Source organism: Scyliorhinus canicula, chromosome 13 (assembly GCF_902713615.1).
Source record: "Scyliorhinus canicula chromosome 13, sScyCan1.1, whole genome shotgun sequence".
NCBI lineage: Eukaryota > Metazoa > Chordata > Chondrichthyes > Carcharhiniformes > Scyliorhinidae > Scyliorhinus > Scyliorhinus canicula.
The window spans coordinates 95,372,445-95,391,570 of NC_052158.1; the positions used below are offsets into that span (position 1 = coordinate 95,372,445).

Consider the following 19,126-nt stretch of genomic DNA (forward strand, 5'->3'; position numbering starts at 1 on the left):
CTCTTCCGACACATGGATGGTGAATTTGATTTTCTCCATTTGGAGAAATTCTGATAGGTCGAACAGCCAGTCTGCAGCTTTAGGTGGTGCTGCTGACCGCCAGCCAAGCAGGATCCTACGGTGGGCGATCAGGGAGGCAAAGGCAAGAGCGTCCGCCCTCCTCCCCATGAAGGGACCTGATTGGTCTGATACCCCGAAGACCGCCACTTTCGTACATGGCTCCACCCTCATCTCCACCACTTTGGGCATTGCCTCGAAGATGGCTGTCCAGGACCCAGCAAGTCTGGGGCAAGACCAGAACATGTGGGTGTGGTTGGCTGGGCCTCCTTGGCAATGTTCACATCTATCCTCCACCTCCGGGAAGAACCTGCTCATTCGGGCTCTGGTCAAATGGGCTCTATTTACCAATTTAGCTGCGTTAGGTTGAGCCTTGCGCATGTGGAGGTAGAGTTGATCCTGTAGCAGATATTTATGATCAATAATGCAGAAAGCAGAAATGATCCAGTAAACATTTCACAGCAAAGACATTACAAGAATGTTTAAAATGTTATTTCCTTTTGTTTTAACAGGACAATTTAGTATGCCTGCCACCACGGCTAGCTCAGAGCCTTGGAAACATGAGACAGATCTGTATTTGTGTTCGGGTGACTAGTACAATGCACATCATTGATCCTAACAGCCTGCAAAGTAAGTGTCTGCAGTATGTTTCCCTCATTTGTACTGTAATATTGGCAACTAATTCTGCTTACATGAATATATCCTCTACAGATACTAGGTTGGAGGGTTTGTTGATATTTGTTTTCACATTTAGCACTGCATTAAATTAGTGGTGATACCGTTTGGTTGGTCTGGTGGCCCAATAAACTCAGTTTGGAATTGGTGTCTGAATTGGGTTAGTGGTTTACCAGACAGAGGAATATAGAAAATATAGATGAAAATTAGAAAGAGTGAACTCAGTAAAATGGAGGAAGAGAATCCAAAGTGGACCGATTGTAAATGTGTTTCGTGGTTTTAGTTCAATTTAAGTCCAAATTATTTTTTTATAAATCACTAGTTTGGAAGATCAAGTACAATTTACGGACAGTGAGGGGGGTTAGCTGTATCCAGGCTGTGGAGAAAGGGAGAACAGGGGAAGGTGGCAGTGGAAGGGTGGGGCACATGACCAGCACGGTGGCACGGTTGTTAGCAGTGCTGCCTCACACTGCCAGGAACTGGTTCAATTCTGGCCTTGGGTGACTGCCTGTGTGGAGTTTGTATGTTCCTCCTGTGTCTGCGGGGGTTTCCTCTGGGTGCGCTGGTTTCCTCCCACAGTCCAAAGATGTACGGGTTAGGTGGATTGGCCATGCTAAATTGTCCCTTGGTGTCCTGGGAGGTAGCGATTTAGGTTATGGCGTTACCGGGATAGGAGGAAGGGGTCATAGGTAGAGTGCTCATTCTAACTGTCAATGCAGAGTCAATGGCTTTCTACACTGTAGGGATTCTAATCTATGATTCCCTATTGGATGTTTTAACATGGCGAGGGAGGAGGGAAGGAAAGGTAGAGCGAGTCCGTAAATTTGCTCCGCAGCGGAGGCAGGGCTTGTGATGAAGTGACCGTTCCTCATCCAGTATAACCATTTTTGTTGGGGACAAACAAGTCCTCAAACATTCACCTTAATAAAGTTGAACCTTAAAATTCTTGGCAATGGGATTGAATCACTTAACAATTAAGGTGGCAGTCAAATTATAATTTTCATAGTGGGATTTGCATGTATTTAATGCAACTATAAATATGCTACTTGCATGCAAAGCTGAGATGCTGCCTACATGCAAATCTTGTTTATAGGGCATCTAGTGGTGATGTGTGGTACTGCAGTTGGAATTTATAAGTCAGTGTAATACAGGAAATGTCTGCAAGTACGTGCTGATGGACTCAACAGGTTATGATATCAGCAGCTGTGAAAGGGAATAAGGCATTGAGACAATAGTAGAATGGCTGAATAGATGTCCCCTTTAGGGAGAGAAAATTGTCAGATGTTACGTGCCTGAGGCAAGACTTTGCTTTTGAATTTTTGGTATGGAGTGGGCGCCTTTTGAAAGGAAGGTGAGTATTGGGATGATTTTTGCACTGATAAAAATGTTATGCTGAACTACTTGGCAATCTGATGTGAGGTTACTGATGATTTAGCCCTATGCTGATGTAAGCTGCTGGAAATAATTACATTTGTAGAGGCCTTGGATTACTGTTAGGCCAACAATGCCAAAGCTTTTTCACCTAAAATCAATGTGACTGATCTAAAGTCAATTATGTAATGCTTCATCTACAGACTTACTGGTGCTTATAGATAGATACTGACATTTGACAATTTTTTTCACTTTATAAAGACTGGAATGATGTCACCAACGTACCAATTTATATATGTGGTAGAGATTTTGTGTACGTCAGGGTGTTTGCCCTAGAATTGCAATGATTGCAGTATTTGAGAGTGGAATCAGGGCGTAGCTTTGATGATTCATTGGTTGTGTCCATCCTTCCTGTAAAGAATGATGTGAAGGCAGCTTCAAGGTTGTAATCCAATGACAGGATTCTGTCACAAGTGAAGAGCACAGCTGGAATACTTACTATGTCAGATTTTAATTCTTTATGCAGGGAATGTAATTTTGCTGCAAATAATTTAACTGGTGCAGCATAACATCGCAGTTGTATTACAGGAAAGACTGTTGGAAAGTGGTGAATAAGGTGCAACTTAGGTTACTTATGACAATTATACTGCAGAATACTGACTGATTCTTAATGGGCTTTTTGGTGAATATGCTGTTTGTGCCTATTGAGGCAGTCACGAGATCTCCCTGGCTTATAAAGCTCAGCAATGTATTTATTCAGTGATTTGTGCAGGGTTAGTGATTTCATGACCGACAGCAGTGTGAACATTTCAGTTGTCCCTGATGGAAACATAGGAGCAGGAATAGGCCATTCAGGCCCTTGAGCCTGTTCTCCTATTCAACTGGATTAGGGCTAATAGTCTACCTCAGTGTCATTTTCCTGTGCTATCCCCATGTCCCTTTGTCATTAGTATATAGAAATCTATTGATCTCAGTCTTGAACATGTTCAGTGACTGAGCCTTTACAGCCCTCTGCAGTAGAGAGTTTCAAAGATTTATCGCCATTTGAGTGAAGAAATTCCTCCTGATCTCAGTCCTGAATGGCTTACTCTTATTCTGAGACTGTAGACTGCCTCTGGTCCAGGTTAAGCTAAAGTAAGTCTCCATCCCCAAACCCACACTGGAAAATGTGTATGAAGACCGGATCAGTGTTGACTGATGCCATTGCGTGACTTTAAACCTGACTCTCACTCAAGTATGTGTGAGTTATTGTAGGAGAGTCAGTGTCCATGCAACTGCATTCAACATGAATCACTGTTTCAGGACAAGACAGGGGGAAATACAGATAGAATAAAAATACTGCAGTTGCTGGGAATTATGAAATTAAAACAGAATATGCTGGAATTTGCAGGTCAGGCAGCATCTGTAGGGAAAGGAAAATAGAATTACCATTTCAGTCACTGACCATTTATCAGAACTGGGTCATTGATCTGAAACATCAACTCTGCCTTACTGTTTTGACAGATGCTGTCCGTTCTGCTCGAGTGTTTTCATTTTGAAATAATTATTGTTAATATAAACTGGAATTGGAAAATGTGTTTTTGTAGCCAGTGTGCAATCATGTTTATTTTTCTTAGTTATATTTGTAGATATATCTTGAATTTTGTTTGCCCATTACATAATGTCAGTATTGCTATGATAATGATGGAGGATTATAAATGTCCCCATGATGTACTCATTTAAACAGAAGTAAATCTTTACTGTGAGTTGAAATTGTTTTGGGGTGTGACTGTTAAAAGTGAAGCTTCTTTCACTGTGAGGCGGGGGGGGGGGGGGGGGGGGGGGAGGCGATCGACAGGTTCTATCGTAGATGGCGTCTGTTCATATTGTACTTTAAGAATCTGGTCACTGTTAGCTGTTAGTGGGTGGGTTGTGCTGTTCTAGGTTTTTTTTTGGGAGGGTTGTTATAGTTGTGGAGAGGAGTTTGTCACCTTGGGCGTTGATACACGTGTTACTGTTGTTTTGTTTCGATTTGTATAAAATGTTAAAAGTTCAATAAAAATTGTTTTTTTTTAAATGAGGCTTCGAATACTTTAATGTATGCTTGTATACTGTAGACTTCAGTTGCTGCAAGAGTAGAGATGCTTTTGTGTACTACAGATATTACTGTGCAATGGTTCTTTATTTAGACTAACCATAGAAAAGTCTCTGGGAAAATTGAAATGAGGTATCAATGAGTATTATGATTTTAAAAAAATATATAGAACAATGAAGGGAGTAATTTCTTGCAGAACAACTGTCCCTCCACCCCAGCAAGGTTATTTTCTCATGCAAAATAACTTGTTTAAATATTTGTTCATGGGATGCCTCCATCACTAGCAAGGCTTGAATTTGTTGCCTGTTGAATTTCATGGGGAGCTGCCGCCTTGAATCGCTGTGGTCCATGTCATATAGGTACACCAGCAGCATTCTTGGGAACGGTGTTCCAGGTTTACATTTTCTGTTGTGAAGGCTATTAGAAATAGATCTGAGCCGTTTGTTGTGGGAGTTAGTAAAATAAAATGGAGTAGAGTGGCTATACTGGCTAAGATAATGTGTTGTACATCATTCTTCCGATTTGTTATCTAAATCCTTTGATTGTGTTAAACGTTTCCTTAACCCTAAATCAACTGTGTTGCTTGTACTTTTTAAAAGTGTCTATTTAGTATATTTGAAGCTATTTTTTTGTTATTATGATAGTCATTCGTTGATTTGGGGGGTGGGGGAGGGAACTGGTTAGCTCAGTTGGCTAGATGGCTAGCTTGTGGTGCAGAATAATATCAACAGCGCAGGTTTGATTCCAGTTCTGGCTGAGGTAAACATGCGACCTGCTTCCTCGCCTGGTTTCAAAAGTGGAAGGCAATGGCAAATTGCTACTGACAAAAACTACCAAGGAAACAGCTTGGGATGAGGCGTCTGCTGGCAATGAGCCAAGGACTGTTCTTCAGGCAGAGCACATGTGACATTCTTTCACAATATGGAAATGAATGGCATAAAAGGTGGGGTTGAAGTATCCTAATTTGCCTTTTTCAATTACCTGCAGTTGCTGAAATTGATGGAACTACCTATTGGCGGTACCCCTTTTACAGCCTTTATCAACCTGGGCAACTGGAGGAGTTTATTGTTATGGATATTGACATAGTCAGAGACTCTAAGCGTGTTCCTGGCACAGGCACGATATCCAGCAGAGTAAGTAAAGTGGTCATCTTTGAAGTAGTGTGAAATTTTCTTCTTGACGCCTAAGAAAACCAAGTAAGAAGTCTTACAACACCAGGTTAAAGTCCAACAGGTTTGTTTCAAACACTAGCTTTCAGAGCACTGCTCCTTCCTCAGGTGAATGAAGAGGTATGTTCCAGAAACATACGACAATGCTTAGAATGTGAGCATTTGCAGGTAATTAAATCTTTACAGATCCAGAGATAGGGGTAACCCTGGGTTAGAGAGGTGTGAATTGACTCAAGCCAGGACAGTTGGTAGGATTTCGCAAGCCCAGGCCAGATGGTGGGGGATGAATGTAATGTAACATGAATCCCAGGTCCCGGTTGAGGCCTCACTCATGTGCGGAACTTGGCTATAAGTTTTTGCTCGGCGATTCTGCGTTGTCATGTGTCCTGAAGGCCGCCTTGGAGAACGCTTACCCGGAGATCAGAGGCTGAATGCCCTTGACTGCTGAAGTGTTCCCCGACTGGAAGGGAACATTCCTGCCTGGTGATTGTCGCGCGATGTCCGTTCAGTCGTTCTCGCAGCGTCTGCGTGGTCTCGCCAATGTACCACGCTACGGGACATCCTTGGAATTGAAATTTGCTCCCTGGACAGTTTAATAACATACTAACATAGAACATATAGTCCAGAAGGAGGCCATTCGGCCTATCGAGTCTGCACCGACACACTTAAGCAGTCACTTCCACCCTATCCCTGTAACCCAATAACCTTCCCTAACCTTTTTGGACATTAAGGGCAATTTAGCATGGCCAATCCACCTAACCTGCACATCCTTGGTCTTTGGGAGGAAACCAGATAAAGCCCACAGAGACACAGAGAATGTGCAAACTTCATCCAAGGTCGGAATCAAACCCGGGTCCCTGGTGCTGTGAGGCAGCAGTGCTAATTGCTGTGCCATTGAGTTGACCATAAAGTTGCACAGATTATTGTATCTGCACTTTTTAAAAATCAAAATCAAAATGTAAAGACCCTGCTGCAAATATTTTCTAATTGTGTCTGCCTGTTGTTTTGAAAGTACTTTGGTTATATTTTGTTACTTCCATCAATTTATTACATTAGTTAACTTGTAAACACAATTTTAAAGCATGCAAGAAAACACAAATTCTGTCTTTTTTTTGTATCCCTTATTTTCTGTCCAGCTCGTTTGTAACTTTGACCTGGCCTGGGGCACTGCATCCCATAACCTAAACCTTCTGGTGACCGTAATCAGCACTGCTACTGTTTCTCAACTGTTATTCCACAGTAAACTTTTCTAAGTGTAACGAGATGGTTGCTTTCTGGACCACACAATCGCTATTAAGAATGTTGTAGATTTTTAATGCAGTACGTGAAACTAATTATGCACTTCAATAAGTAGAATAAATGAGTTCAACTGTTATGTATTTTGTTAGCGAACTTTTTATACCTTTCTCATCTCCCGTTTTCGCAGGTGCATACAATTTGCAGGACATATTTCTGAATGTTATTGTAAATATTGCAAATTAAATAGGTAAAAATGTAATGAATTGTCCACGTTTTTTTCTTGTTTCTATGTAGCTAAACTAATCGTCTGTACAAATTGATTCTTTCGGAGGTAATTGTTTTTCAAACTATTAAGGTGTGATTTTGTTCATAATACTTCTTTAACAACTTTCATTCTAGCATACACTGGCTGAGGTCTGGGTACAGAAAACATCCGAGATGGACACAAGCCAACAATACCATTGCCGTACACATTTGGGACATTTGCTGAATCACGGGGATCTGGTGTTGGGGTCAGTAATTTCCTATAGAAAGTCAGTTAATTTAAGAATTGTTAAGATGTGAATTGCCTTCATCACAATACAATTGGAAGCACATTTTAAAATGTTCATACTAAAAACTGTGAATGTTTCTGTTTTCTTCCGTAAACTACTCATTTGACTTTTGTTACTCCAACCTTGTGTATGACCGTTTTGCATTTCATTCAAGTGTGAGAGATTCTATAAGCTCAAATACTGTTGCAGCTAATATTAAACATTTTGCACATGGTGTGCACTTTCCACATTAATCTTCATTCGTGAGTCATGATTTTTCAATCATGCTGGCACGCACGTTTTATCATGCGTTCAGTGTGACACAGTGGTTAGCACTGCAGCCTCACAGTGTTAGAGGTTCAGTTCCGATCTTGGGTGACTATGTGGCATTTGCACCTTCTTCCTGTGTCTGCATGGGGTTTCTCTGGGTGCTCCAGTTGCCCCTCAGTCCAAAGATATAGCTACGAGGAGAGATTGGAAAAGTTGGAGTTATTTATCTTGGATCAAAGAAGGCTGAGGGGTGACTTAATTGAGGTGTACAAAAGTATGAGGAGCAGTGATAGAGTGGACAGGGTAAAATTGTTTCCCTTGGTGGAGAATTCTAGAACCGGGGACAAGGATTCAAGATAAGTGGCAGAAGGTGCAATGGGGAACATGAGGAAGAACATTTTTTTACACAGAGGATAGTGGGAGTCTGGAATTCGCTACCTGAGTGGGTGGTGGAAGCAGCGACTCTTAACTCTTTAGAAAGTACCTGGATCCGCACCTTAACTGCTGTAAGATGCACATCTATGGACTGGGATTAGAAAGGGCACCTGGGTTTCCTCTCACTGGCATAGACCAGATGGGCTGAATGGGCTCCTTCTGTGCTGTACTGTTCCTATGATTCTATGTGCAGGTTAGGTGGATTGGCTACGCTTATGGGTGGGGGATTGTGCCTATGTGGGGTGCTCTTTCGGGAGGTCGATGCAAACTTGAAAGGCCGAATAACCTCCTGCACTGTCGGGATTCTATGAAATGTCTCCGTAGCAGTTGGCTATTGGACCTGCTATTAAGTAGTGTTCTTATGTGTGTCACCCAAATCTACCTGCGATTTTGTTGAAATAAAACCACTAAACGGGAGCAGGCGTAGGCCATATGATCATTCAAGCTTGCTCCAACATTCAGTATCATAACGTAGATAAAAATCAGTCACGGGCTGCACGTATAAGAAAACAACTCAAGAATATAGAAATGTTCAACTTGCCTATTGCTTTAACGTGATTGCTGAGTTTGCTTTTCCTTATTGAGGAAGAACTTCTGTGCCTCGATCACGGCACTTCTGAAACTCAGCTGAACATTTTGCTTACTTTCCTTTCCCATTCTCTGTCTGTCTATCTCTCTCTTTTCCCAACTCTGTCAGTATCTCCCCTTTCCCAGCTCTCTCTCTCTCCCCTTTCCCAGCTCTCGATCTCTCTCTCTCTCCCCTTTCCCAGCTCTCGATCTCTCTCTCTCTCCCCTTTCCCAGCTCTCTCTCTCTCTCTCTCTCTCTCTCTCTTTCCAAGCTCTCTCTCTCCCCTTTCCCAGCTCTCTCTCTCTCCCCTTTCCCAGCTCTCTCTCTCTCTCTCTCCCCTTTCCCAGAGCTCTCTCTCTCTCTCTCTCTGTCCTCTTTCCCAGCTCCCTGTCTCTCCCCTTTCCCAGCTCCCTGTCTCTCCCCTTTCCCAGCTCTCCCTGTCTCTCCCCTTTCCCAGCTCGCTCGCGCTCTCTCTCTCTCTCTCTCTCTCTCTCTCTCTCTCTCTCTCTCTCTCTCTCTCTCTCTCTCTCTCTCTCTCTCCCCTTTCCCAGCTCTCTCTCTCTCTTTCTTTCTTTCTTTCTTTCTCCTTTCTCACCCCCAAACCAACCCAAAGCAGTGATTCGACAACCCAAGACTACACCTGATCTGCAACCTGGGCCTCTAACTCAGTTTGCTGGGACTGAGCCCGTCTTTGGACACCAATGGAGCTAAAGGAGGGGGGGGGGGGGGGGGGGGAGAGATGAGCTGCTGATGGAGCCGGGTGTTCTGCTCCCTATTGCCCTGGGTTACTCGCACTCACCGCCCTGTCGGCAGCCGCCAGCTTCCCTACCCTGCTATTTCTCTCTTTCTCTCTGCAGCCTGTGCTTCTGGTAACTGCAGCCGAGGCTCGGTCATCAGGACCTGGTGGTGACTGACCCAGAATGCAAGGAGGAGCTGGAGAGGACTCAACTGTTGCACGTTTTACTATGGGCGCAAAACGCGTTTATTGGAGTGTATTAACACGCCTCCGAGTTCGACGTGTGCTTAACACTACTAGGCTCTGTTCTATGTAATTATTTAGCTCTGGAGTCGCCAGTTGCCGTATAGGCAACGTCACAAGTATTCCAAGGTCAAGTTCAAAGTAATAAAGACGATACACCGATTAGTAAAGTTCAAACGATCAATATTTATTATACAGTTATAATAAATACTCATGCACACACTAAGAGACTAAGCTATAACTAAACTTAAGTGAACAGAATACTTATCTAACAGGAACAGGCAAGGTCAGAGAACGAGGCCTTCGTCCTGGTTTGGTACTGCAGCCTTCAGCAAGCGTTCTGGTACTTGGGAGTCTAGTGGGCTTGGATCGCGTAGCGAGCGTTGAACTTACGGTTCGGCGGCTGGTGCTCAACGGCTGGAGTCAGGATGCAAGATGTCAGTCAGAGCCGGAGCACGAGTTTAACAGACCGGGCTCTGTGGGGAATTTGCTTTTATACCCCTCTCTAATGTCCTTGCCCCCTTCTAGGCGGGCTCTACCTTTCGGTACCGATTGGAACGTTTCCAAACGGCTACCTTCGAAATCCTCCAATGCGGGGGCTTCCCTCGATGTTGGGGGGTGGTTTCGAAATTCGTTACTCTTGTGCCATCCTGTCTACTCCACCAATTAAGTGCTATATTGAGATGGAAATGTTGCCATTGTGTGTGCCTGGATCTGGGCCGCCTCATCAGAATGTTAAGCGCTTTGCCATTAACACCTTTGGCTTGGAGATCTGCACCTGGCCAGAAAACTGGTTTGCTGCTTGCAAAATGCTAATTAGTTGAGAGCAGGCTGTCTGTTCTCACTAAACAGGCTTTCCCTGCTGTCCTCCATTTTAGTTTGGCTCAGTGTCCATTTTGCGTGGCCAGCATGGCTACACAACCAATCAACATTCTCTTTTGTACAGTAAAAATTACCCCCTCCCCGTCTTTTATACAGTATAAATTCACCCCCCCCCCCCCTATACTGGTATTGTTTTCGGCATGTTTCTTTAGCAGTACCTCAAATGAAGAATCTCTTAATTTAAAAAAAGTTATGCTCTTCTGCTGATTCATTTAATAATATTATTATTTGGTTTGTACATTTAGGCTAAAATCATGTATTTAAATAAAATTATTTTTGTCTTTTAGGTTTGATCTGGTTAATTCAAACCTCAATGATGAGTATGTGGACAAGATGAATCCTCAACATGTTCCCGATGTGGTAGGAAATACCTTCATACAATAATTACTGGAATATCAATATTTTTGTTAACCATCTTGTTTGGGAAAAATGTTACCTTGATTATTTTAAAAAAAAAGCAATATATTCTTAGTAAATGGAAGATATTTTGTTGGAAGATATATTATAAATGGAAGAAATTAATTAGTGGGCAATTTTATCCATTCACAAATAAAACATATTGCCGATATTATAGAGAGTGAGCGTCATTTCAAAATTTCTCCACTGTGAAACCGGTCAATCCAAAAGGTTTACCATTTGCGTTCTTAGAATCTGTAGAATCCTTCCAGTGCAGAAGGAGGCCATTCGTCCCATCAGTCTTCACCGACCCTCTGAAAGAACACCCTACCTAGTTCCACTCCCTTCCAAACCCGCACACCGTAGGACTGTAGGAGCACCCGGAGGAAACTTACGCAGGCACTGGGAAAACGTGCAAACTCCACACAATCACCCAAGGCTGGACTCAAACCTGAATCCCTGACACTGTGAGGTAGCATTGATTACCCCTGTCCCACTGTGCAGTCCTCTTGCTTTCCTTGCATGTTTTGAAGCATGAAGATATGCCAGTTAATGTCCGTCAATTAGTGAACAGGTTGTCTTATGAGGATAGGTTGGACAGGCTGGGCCTGTTTCCACTGAAATCTAGTAGAGTATGGGGTGATTTATTTATAGTATGCAAGATCCTGATGGCCTTGACAAGGTGGACATGGGGAGAATGTTTCCTGTTGTGGGTGAGTCCAGAACTGCGGTCACTGTTCTAATTAGGAGTATTGTAGGCTAGAGTTGAGGAGAAAATTTATCTCTGGTGATTGTGGAACTCTTGAACTCTCAGCCTTCGAAGGTGGTGGAAGTGCGATCGTTGAATATTTGTAAAGCAGAGGTAGATAAATTCTTGTTAGGCAAGTGAATCAGATGCTCTTGGGGTAGATGGGAATGTGGAACTCAAAACACAAACAGATCAGCCATGATCTTAATGAATGGCAGAGCAGGCTCAAGGGGTTGAATGGCCTACTTCTGCTCCTATATTGTATGTTCATATACATGGTAATATTTAAATTTTATTTTTTGTTCTTGGATGTGGCAAAGTTGCAATAATTGCTCATCTCTTGCTCTGAGAAGGTAGTGATTGGTCTTCTTGAACTATTGTGCTTTCACATTGTGTTAGTTATGGAAATTTTGGCTATTGATCCAAGGAAAGTGAAGGAATGATGATATACGTCCATGTCATGGTGGTGTTTAAGTTGGAGGCACCTTATTGTTGCTTGTTGCATAATTGCCAGTTTGATTTTTCTTTTTCAAAAAAATCATCAGCACTGATAATTCTGAAGCCCATAAGAGAAAGCAGTGTAATTGATTGTACTTTTTCACATCTCGAGTCTCTTTTTCTTAGGTGGTCCCTCTGAATCAAGGATGACTTGCTTCCACTCTAGGTTCAGTGGGATCTGAGATTGCTGAAAAACCTAATGCATGATATGCAAACTCTGCCATAAGTGACGCAGGTGGTGCTTGAAGGGCGGCTGGATGGGTTGTTAGGAAGTTTTGGCGCTCTCTGATGCCTTAACTTGTCTGTATATTTCTGATTAAGCCTCTCAACGTGTTAGGTGCCATTTCCATATTGGTTGATCACAAGCTAGAGATTCCCATGAGTTGGTGAAGATGTTTGACACCTTGAGAGAGAATTTGAGAAAGTCTAAAGCATTTCTGTTGTCGTCTTAAGAGTTCTGAGTAGAGCATTTACTTTGGGAATCTGGTGTCAGATATTTAACCACATGTCCTACCCAGCAGAGCTGGTTTTGAGTGATTAGCACCTCAATGTTGAACATGTTGACTTAGTAAAGGACACTGCTGTTAGACTGCGTTTCTTTTCAACAGAGTTCTTGTCACTGGACCTGGAATGTCTTGCAACGGCACCGCTGGTGCTTTCAGCAGGGTGTGTAGAGGAGCACAGGGATCACTGCTGCCCAGTAAACCATAATTTTGATCTTGACTTTGAGATCATGGCCCTCAAAAGCCGGGCTGACCCATTGAAGGTGATGATGAATTTTGTCACCTATGTCTGCATTCCTCGTGAGGAGACTCCCTAAGATATGGAAAATGGTCCACTTTTTCCAGGATCTCACTGTTGACCATAATAAATTGGAGGGATGTGTTGTGCTGCGGGAGCTGGTTGAAAGAGCACCGTATATTTTTAGGTGTAGTGAAAGGTTGATTTTCTCATAAGAACATAAGAACTAGGAGCAGGAGTAGGCCATCTGGCCCCTCGAGCCTGGTCCGCCATTCAATGTGATCATGGCTGATCTTTTGTGGACTCAGCTCCACTTTCCGGCCCGAACACCATAACCCTTAATCCCTTTATTCTTCAAAAAACTATCTATCTTTACCTTAAAAACATGTAATGAAGGAGCCTCAACTGCTTCACTGGGCAAGGAATTCCATAGATTCACAACCCTTTGGGTGAAGAAGTTCCTCCTAAACTCAGTCCTAAATCTACTTCCCCTTATTTTGAGGCTATGTCCCCTAGTTCTGCTTTCACCCGCCAGTGGAAACAACCTTCCCACATCTATCCTATCTATTCCCTTCATCATTTTAAATGTTTCTATAAGATCCCCCCTCATCCTTCTAAATTCCAATGCGTCCAGTCCCAGTCTACTCAACCTCTCCTCATAATCCAACCCCTTCAGCTCTGGGATTAACCTAGTGAATCTCCTCTGCACCCTCCAGTGCCAGTACGTCCTTTCTCAAGTAAGGAGCCCAAAACTGAACACAATACTCCAGGTGTGGCCTCACTAACACATTGTATAATTGCAACATAACCTCCCTAGTCTTAAACTCCATCCCTCTAGCAATGAAGGACAAAATTCCATTTGCCTTCTTAATCACCTGTTGCACCTGTAAACCAACCTTCTGTGACTCATGCACTAGCACACCCAAGTCTCTCTGCACAGCGGCATGCTTTAATATTTTATCGTTTAAATAATAATCCCGTTTGCTGTTATTCCAACCAAAATGGATAACCTCACATTTGTCAACATTGTATTCCATCTGCCAGAACCGAGCCCATTCACTTAACCTATCCAAATCCCTCTGCAGACTTCCAGTATCCTCTGTACTTTTCACTTTACCACTCATCTTAGTGTCATCTGCAAACTTGGACACATTGCCCTTGGTCCCCAACTCCAAATCATCTATATAAATTGTGAACAATTGTGGGCCCAACACGGATCCCTGAGGGACACCACTAGCTACTGATTGCCAACCAGAGAAACACCTATTAATCCCCACTCTTTGCTTTCTATTAATTAACCAATCCTCTATCCATGCTACTACTTTACCCTTAATGCCATGCATCTTTATCTTATGCAGCAACCTTTTGTGTGGCACCTTGTCAAAGGCTTTCTGGAAATCCAGATATACCACATCCATTGGCTCCCCGTTATCTACTGCACTGGTAATGTCCTCAGAAAATTCCTCTAAATTAGTTAAGCACGACCTGCCCTTTATGAACCCATGCTGCGTCTGCCCAATGGGACAATTTCTATCCAGATGCCTCGCTATTTCTTCCTTGATGATAGATTCCAGCATCTTCCCTACTACTGAAGTTAAGCTCACTGGCCTATAATTTCCTGCTTTCTGCCTACCTCCTTTTTTAAACAGTGGTGTCACGTTTGCTAATTTCCAATCCACTGGGACCACCCCAGAGTCTAGTGAATTTCGGTAAATTATCACTAGTGCATCTGCAATTTCCCTAGCCATCTCTTTTAGCACTCTGGGATGCATTCCATCAGGGCCAGGAGACTTGTCTACCTTTAGCCCCATTAGCTTGCCAATCACTACCTCCTTAGTGATAACAATCCTCTCAAGGTCCTCACCTGTCATAGCCTCATTTCTATCAGTCGCTGGCATGTTAGTTGTGTCTTCCACTGTGAAGACCGACCCAAAAAACCTGTTCAGTTCCTCGGCCTCATTTCCTATTATTAAAACTCCCTTCTCATCCTCTAAAGGACCAATATTTACCTTAGCCACTCTTTTTAGTTTTATATATTTGTTAAAACTTTTACTGTCTGTTTTTATATTCTGAGCAAGTTTACTCTCATACTCTATCTTACTCTTCTTTATAGCAGCTTTCTGTTGCCCACTAAAGATTTCCCAGCCCTCTAATCTCCCAGCAATCTTTGCCACTTTATATGCTTTTTCCTTCAATTTGATACTCTCCCTTATTTCCTTAGATATCCACGGTCGATTTTCCCTCTTTCTACCGTCCTTCCTTTTTGTTGGTATAAACCTTTGCTGAGCACTGTGAAAAATCGCTTGGAAGGTTCTCCACTGTTCTTCAACTGTTCCACCATAAAGTCTTTGTTCCCAGTCTACCTTAGCTAGTTCTTCTCTCATCCCCTTGTAATCTCCTTTGTTTAAACGCAATACACTAGTATTTGATTTTACTTTCTCACCCTCCATCTGTATTTTAAATTCCACCATATTGTGATCGCTCCTTCCGAGAGGATCCCTAACTATGAGATCATGAATCCATCCTGTCTCATTACACAGGACAAGATCTAGGACTGCTTGTTCCCTCGTAGGTTCCATTACATACTGTTCTAGGAAACTATCGCGGATACATTCTATAAACTCCTCCTCAAGGTTGCCTTGACCGACCTGGTTAAACCAATCGACATGTAGATTAAAATCCCCCATGATAACTGCTGTACCATTTCTACATGCATCAGTTATTTCTTTGTTTATTGCCTGCCCCACCATAACGTTACTATTTGGTGGCCGATAGACTACTCCTATCAGTGACTTTTTCGCCTTACTATTCCTAATTTCCACACAAATGGATTCAACCTTATCCTCCATAGCACTGATATCATCCCTAACTATTGCCCGGATGTCATCCTTAAATAACAGAGCAACACCACCTCCCTTACCATCCACTCTGTCCTTCCGAATAGTTTGATACCCTCGGATATTTAACTCCCAGTCGTGCCCATCCTTTAACCATGTTTCAGTAATGGCCACTAAATCATAGTCATTTACGATGATTTGTGCCATCAACTCATTTACTTTATTCCGAATACTACGAGCATTCAGGTAAAGTACACTTATGTTGGTTTTTTTACCTCTTTTTTGAATCTTAACATATCCAGTTTTATTCCTTTTGTTATTACTGGGCCTATTCACTGAGCTCCCCTCAGTCACTGTACCTTGTACTGTCGCCCTTTTAGATTTTTGACTATGTCTTCTCTGCCTTGCACTTTTCCCCTTACTTCCTTTTGCTTCTGTCCCTGTTTTACTATCTTCCAACTTCCTGCATCAGTTCCCATCCCCCTGCCACATTAGTTTAAACCCTCCCCAACAGCTCTAGAAACCCCCCCCCCCCCCCCCCCCCCCCCATGGACATCGGTTCCAGTCCTGCCCAGGTGCAGACCGTCCGGATTGTACTGGTCCCACCTCCCCCAGAACGGTCCCAATGCCCCAGGAATTTGAATCCCTCCCTCTTGCACCATCTCTCGAGCCACGCATTCATCCTATCTATCCTGACATTCCTACTCTGACTAGCTCGTGGCACTGGTAGCAATCCTGAGATTACTACCTTTGAGGTCCTATTTTTTAGTTTAACTCCTAACTCCCTGAATTCCGCTTGTAGGACCTCATCCCGTTTTTTACCTATATCGTTGGTGCCTATGTGCACCACGACAGCTGGCTGTTCACCCACCCCCGAATGTCCTGCAGCTGCTCTGAGACATCCTTGACCCTTGCACCAGGGAGGCAACATACCATCCTGGAGTCTCGATTGCGTCCACAGAACCGCCTGTCTATTCCCCCTTACGATTGAGTCCCCTATCACTATAGCCCTGCCATTTTTCTTCCTGCCCTGCTGTGCAGCAGAGCCAGCCACGGTGCCATGAACCTGGCCTCTGCTGCCTTCCCCTGCTGAGCCATCTCCCTCAACAGTATCCAAAGCGGTATATCTGTTTTGCAGGGAGATGACCGCAGGGGACACCTGCACTGCCTTCCTACTCTTGCTCTTTCTTTTGGTCACCCATTTGCTATCTCCCTCAGTAACTTTCACCTGCGGTGTGACCAACTCGCTAAACGTGCTATCGACGACCTCCTCAGCATCGCGGATGCTCCAAAGTGAGTCCATCCGCAGCTCCAGAGCCGTCAAGTGGTCTAACAGGAGCTGCAACTGAACACACTTCTTGCACGTGAAAGAGCCAAGGGCAGTGGACGTGTCCCTGAGCTCCCACATCGCACACGAGGAGCATGACACGGATCTGGGATCTCCTGTCATGCTTCGGAAAGGGAGTTAACAGTCATCTGAAGTGCAATTTCTGAGAACATACACGAGCATCATCTGCATACTGAAGCTCAGTGACTAAGATTGGAGTTAATTTTGGTTTTCGCTGAAGGTGGTGTACGTTGAACGGTTTCCCTTCTTGTTCTGTAAATTTCTCCATTCCTTTGGGTAGTCTTCTGGAGGTGATGTGCAGTATTGCAGCAAGGAGGATGGGGAAGAGGGTTGGTGCGATGGAACAGCCTGATTTGACCCAATTTATACTGAGCTGGGTTCTGTTGGTGAAGATTATGGCTTGCATGTGATCATGGAATGATAAATTTTTGAGTAGCCAAAATTTGAGGAGGCTACTCAAGTCTTCACAGGTGACAGAGTCAAAGGCTTATGAGATCAGGAGAGGGGAGGTCCACATGCAGCAGTTGGTGGGGTTCCTTGCTTTTTTTCTTGAATTTTCCACACTGGTGCTTTTCAATGGGCGAAAACTGCACTGACTGTAAGAAGTTCTTCAGCTTCAAGGAGGAGGTGATTTAGTAGGATCCTTGCAATGATCTTTCCTGTGCTGTGCGGCAGGGAGACTCCTCTGTATTTGTGGTAATCAGACATGTCTCCCTTTTTGATTATAGTTATGCATCGCTGCATCCCTCAGATCCTCCGGCTTTCAGTCTTCCCAGATTATATAAGGTTGTGCAGCCTTGCCAGCAGTGTGCCATTGTATTTCAGAATTTCAGCAGCAGTGCCATCTTTGTTGTTTTTCTTTTGTCAAATTGCTTTTTCAGCTTTGCTCCAGACAAGGTGATGCTGAAACTGAGCATGCTGGAGTTGAAGTATTTCAGGTTAAAGCAAATCGGGGTTGAGAAGTTAGAATCATACAATTTCTGTAGTGCAGGAGGCCATTCAGTTCATTGCTTTTGTACTAACTATCTGAAAGAGCACCCTACCTAGGCTCGCTGTCATGTCCTAACCCCATAACCCCACCTAACCTGCACATCTTTGGACTATAGGAGGAAACCAGAGGAAACCCATGCAGACAGTGGGAGAACGTGCAAACTCCACACAGACAAGTTATCCAAGGCCGAATTCTGGTCCCTGTCGTAGTGAGGCACCAGTGATTACCACTATGTCACCCCTTCAGAATGTTCTCTCCAATGAGCACGGATTGCCTCCTTGGGCTTGATGATTTCTCCTTTATGTTAGGCTCTCAGCAGGGGAGGCACTTGATTACTTGAACCATAGATTGTCCTAAAGAAACCAGGCCTGCTATTGTATCTGCTGCACTCTTTCTGACCACCAGTGCTCTTTATGCTGCATGTTTAATGCAGTACCGTTCCTGTAGGACTGTTGCTTTTCTCTCGAGATGTTGTAAAGTTTCCAATCTTCGGAAGGTTTGTGCTTACACTCGACTGCATCCTGTAGTCTTGGTGGGTTCCTTCAATCCAGTCAGATGTTTCCTGGTAGATAGACCAAAAGCCTCTCTGCAGGTCCTTGTTATGGTGGACTTTAGGATCAAACAGGCAGGAAGGACACACTTTGACAAGGCGTTGATAAAGAATTATCTCGACTCAAAATGGTAGCTCCCTTCTCCCTCCACAGATGCTGGCAGACCTGCTGAGATTGTATTTTCTGTTTTGGTTTCAGATTCCAGCATCCGCAGTAATTAGCTTTTATCTTAGTGAGAACCCACTGTAGCTCCTGGTGGCTGGAGGTTGAGGATGGCAGTGTGACTCTGTATGAGAAGGGCTGGCCTGGTGGGATCTTTAAGGCCATTGCAGTGCTTCTGTCGCCTCTATTTGTGGGGGCCTGGCTGATGGAAAGGTGATTTGTCCAACACCTGTCATTGCACAGGTGATGTGGATATTTTGCATAACACTGATATAGTTGAATACGTGCCACTGTTTTGGACTGTGGATATTGCCATAAGGTCTTGTGTTTGTCTCGCTGGTGGAATACGATGTTTTTATGACGTTCTTGTTCTTGGAGTTTTGTTTCCATGCCAGCTCTGGCATTGAAATCTCTTGAGAAGAATCGGCTTGCCTCCTGCAGGGGCTCGGACTAGGGATGAAATCCTTCCTTGGTCTTGCTGGTTGCATCAAATGTAATAATAATAACAATAATAATCGCTTATTGTCACAAGTAGGTGCCAATGAAGAAAATCCCCTTACTGTGAAAAGCCCCTAGTCGCCACACCGGCGCTTGTTCGGGGA

At 43.7% G+C, this 19,126-nt stretch overlaps 1 protein-coding gene across 4 annotated transcripts in view; it reads left to right on the forward strand.

Moving 5' to 3' along the window:
* Nucleotides 1–19,126, forward strand: part of nmd3 (NMD3 ribosome export adaptor) — a 56,144-nt gene that overhangs the window by 24,867 nt on the left and 12,151 nt on the right. For all 4 annotated transcript variants that reach the window (XM_038816174.1, XM_038816176.1, XM_038816175.1 and 1 more), the window contains exons 10-13: nt 570–687; nt 5,165–5,310; nt 6,985–7,097; nt 10,540–10,612. In XM_038816174.1, the coding sequence (XP_038672102.1) occupies nt 570–687; nt 5,165–5,310; nt 6,985–7,097; nt 10,540–10,612 (450 nt within the window). The remainder of the gene's footprint in view (nt 1–569; nt 688–5,164; nt 5,311–6,984; nt 7,098–10,539; nt 10,613–19,126) is intronic.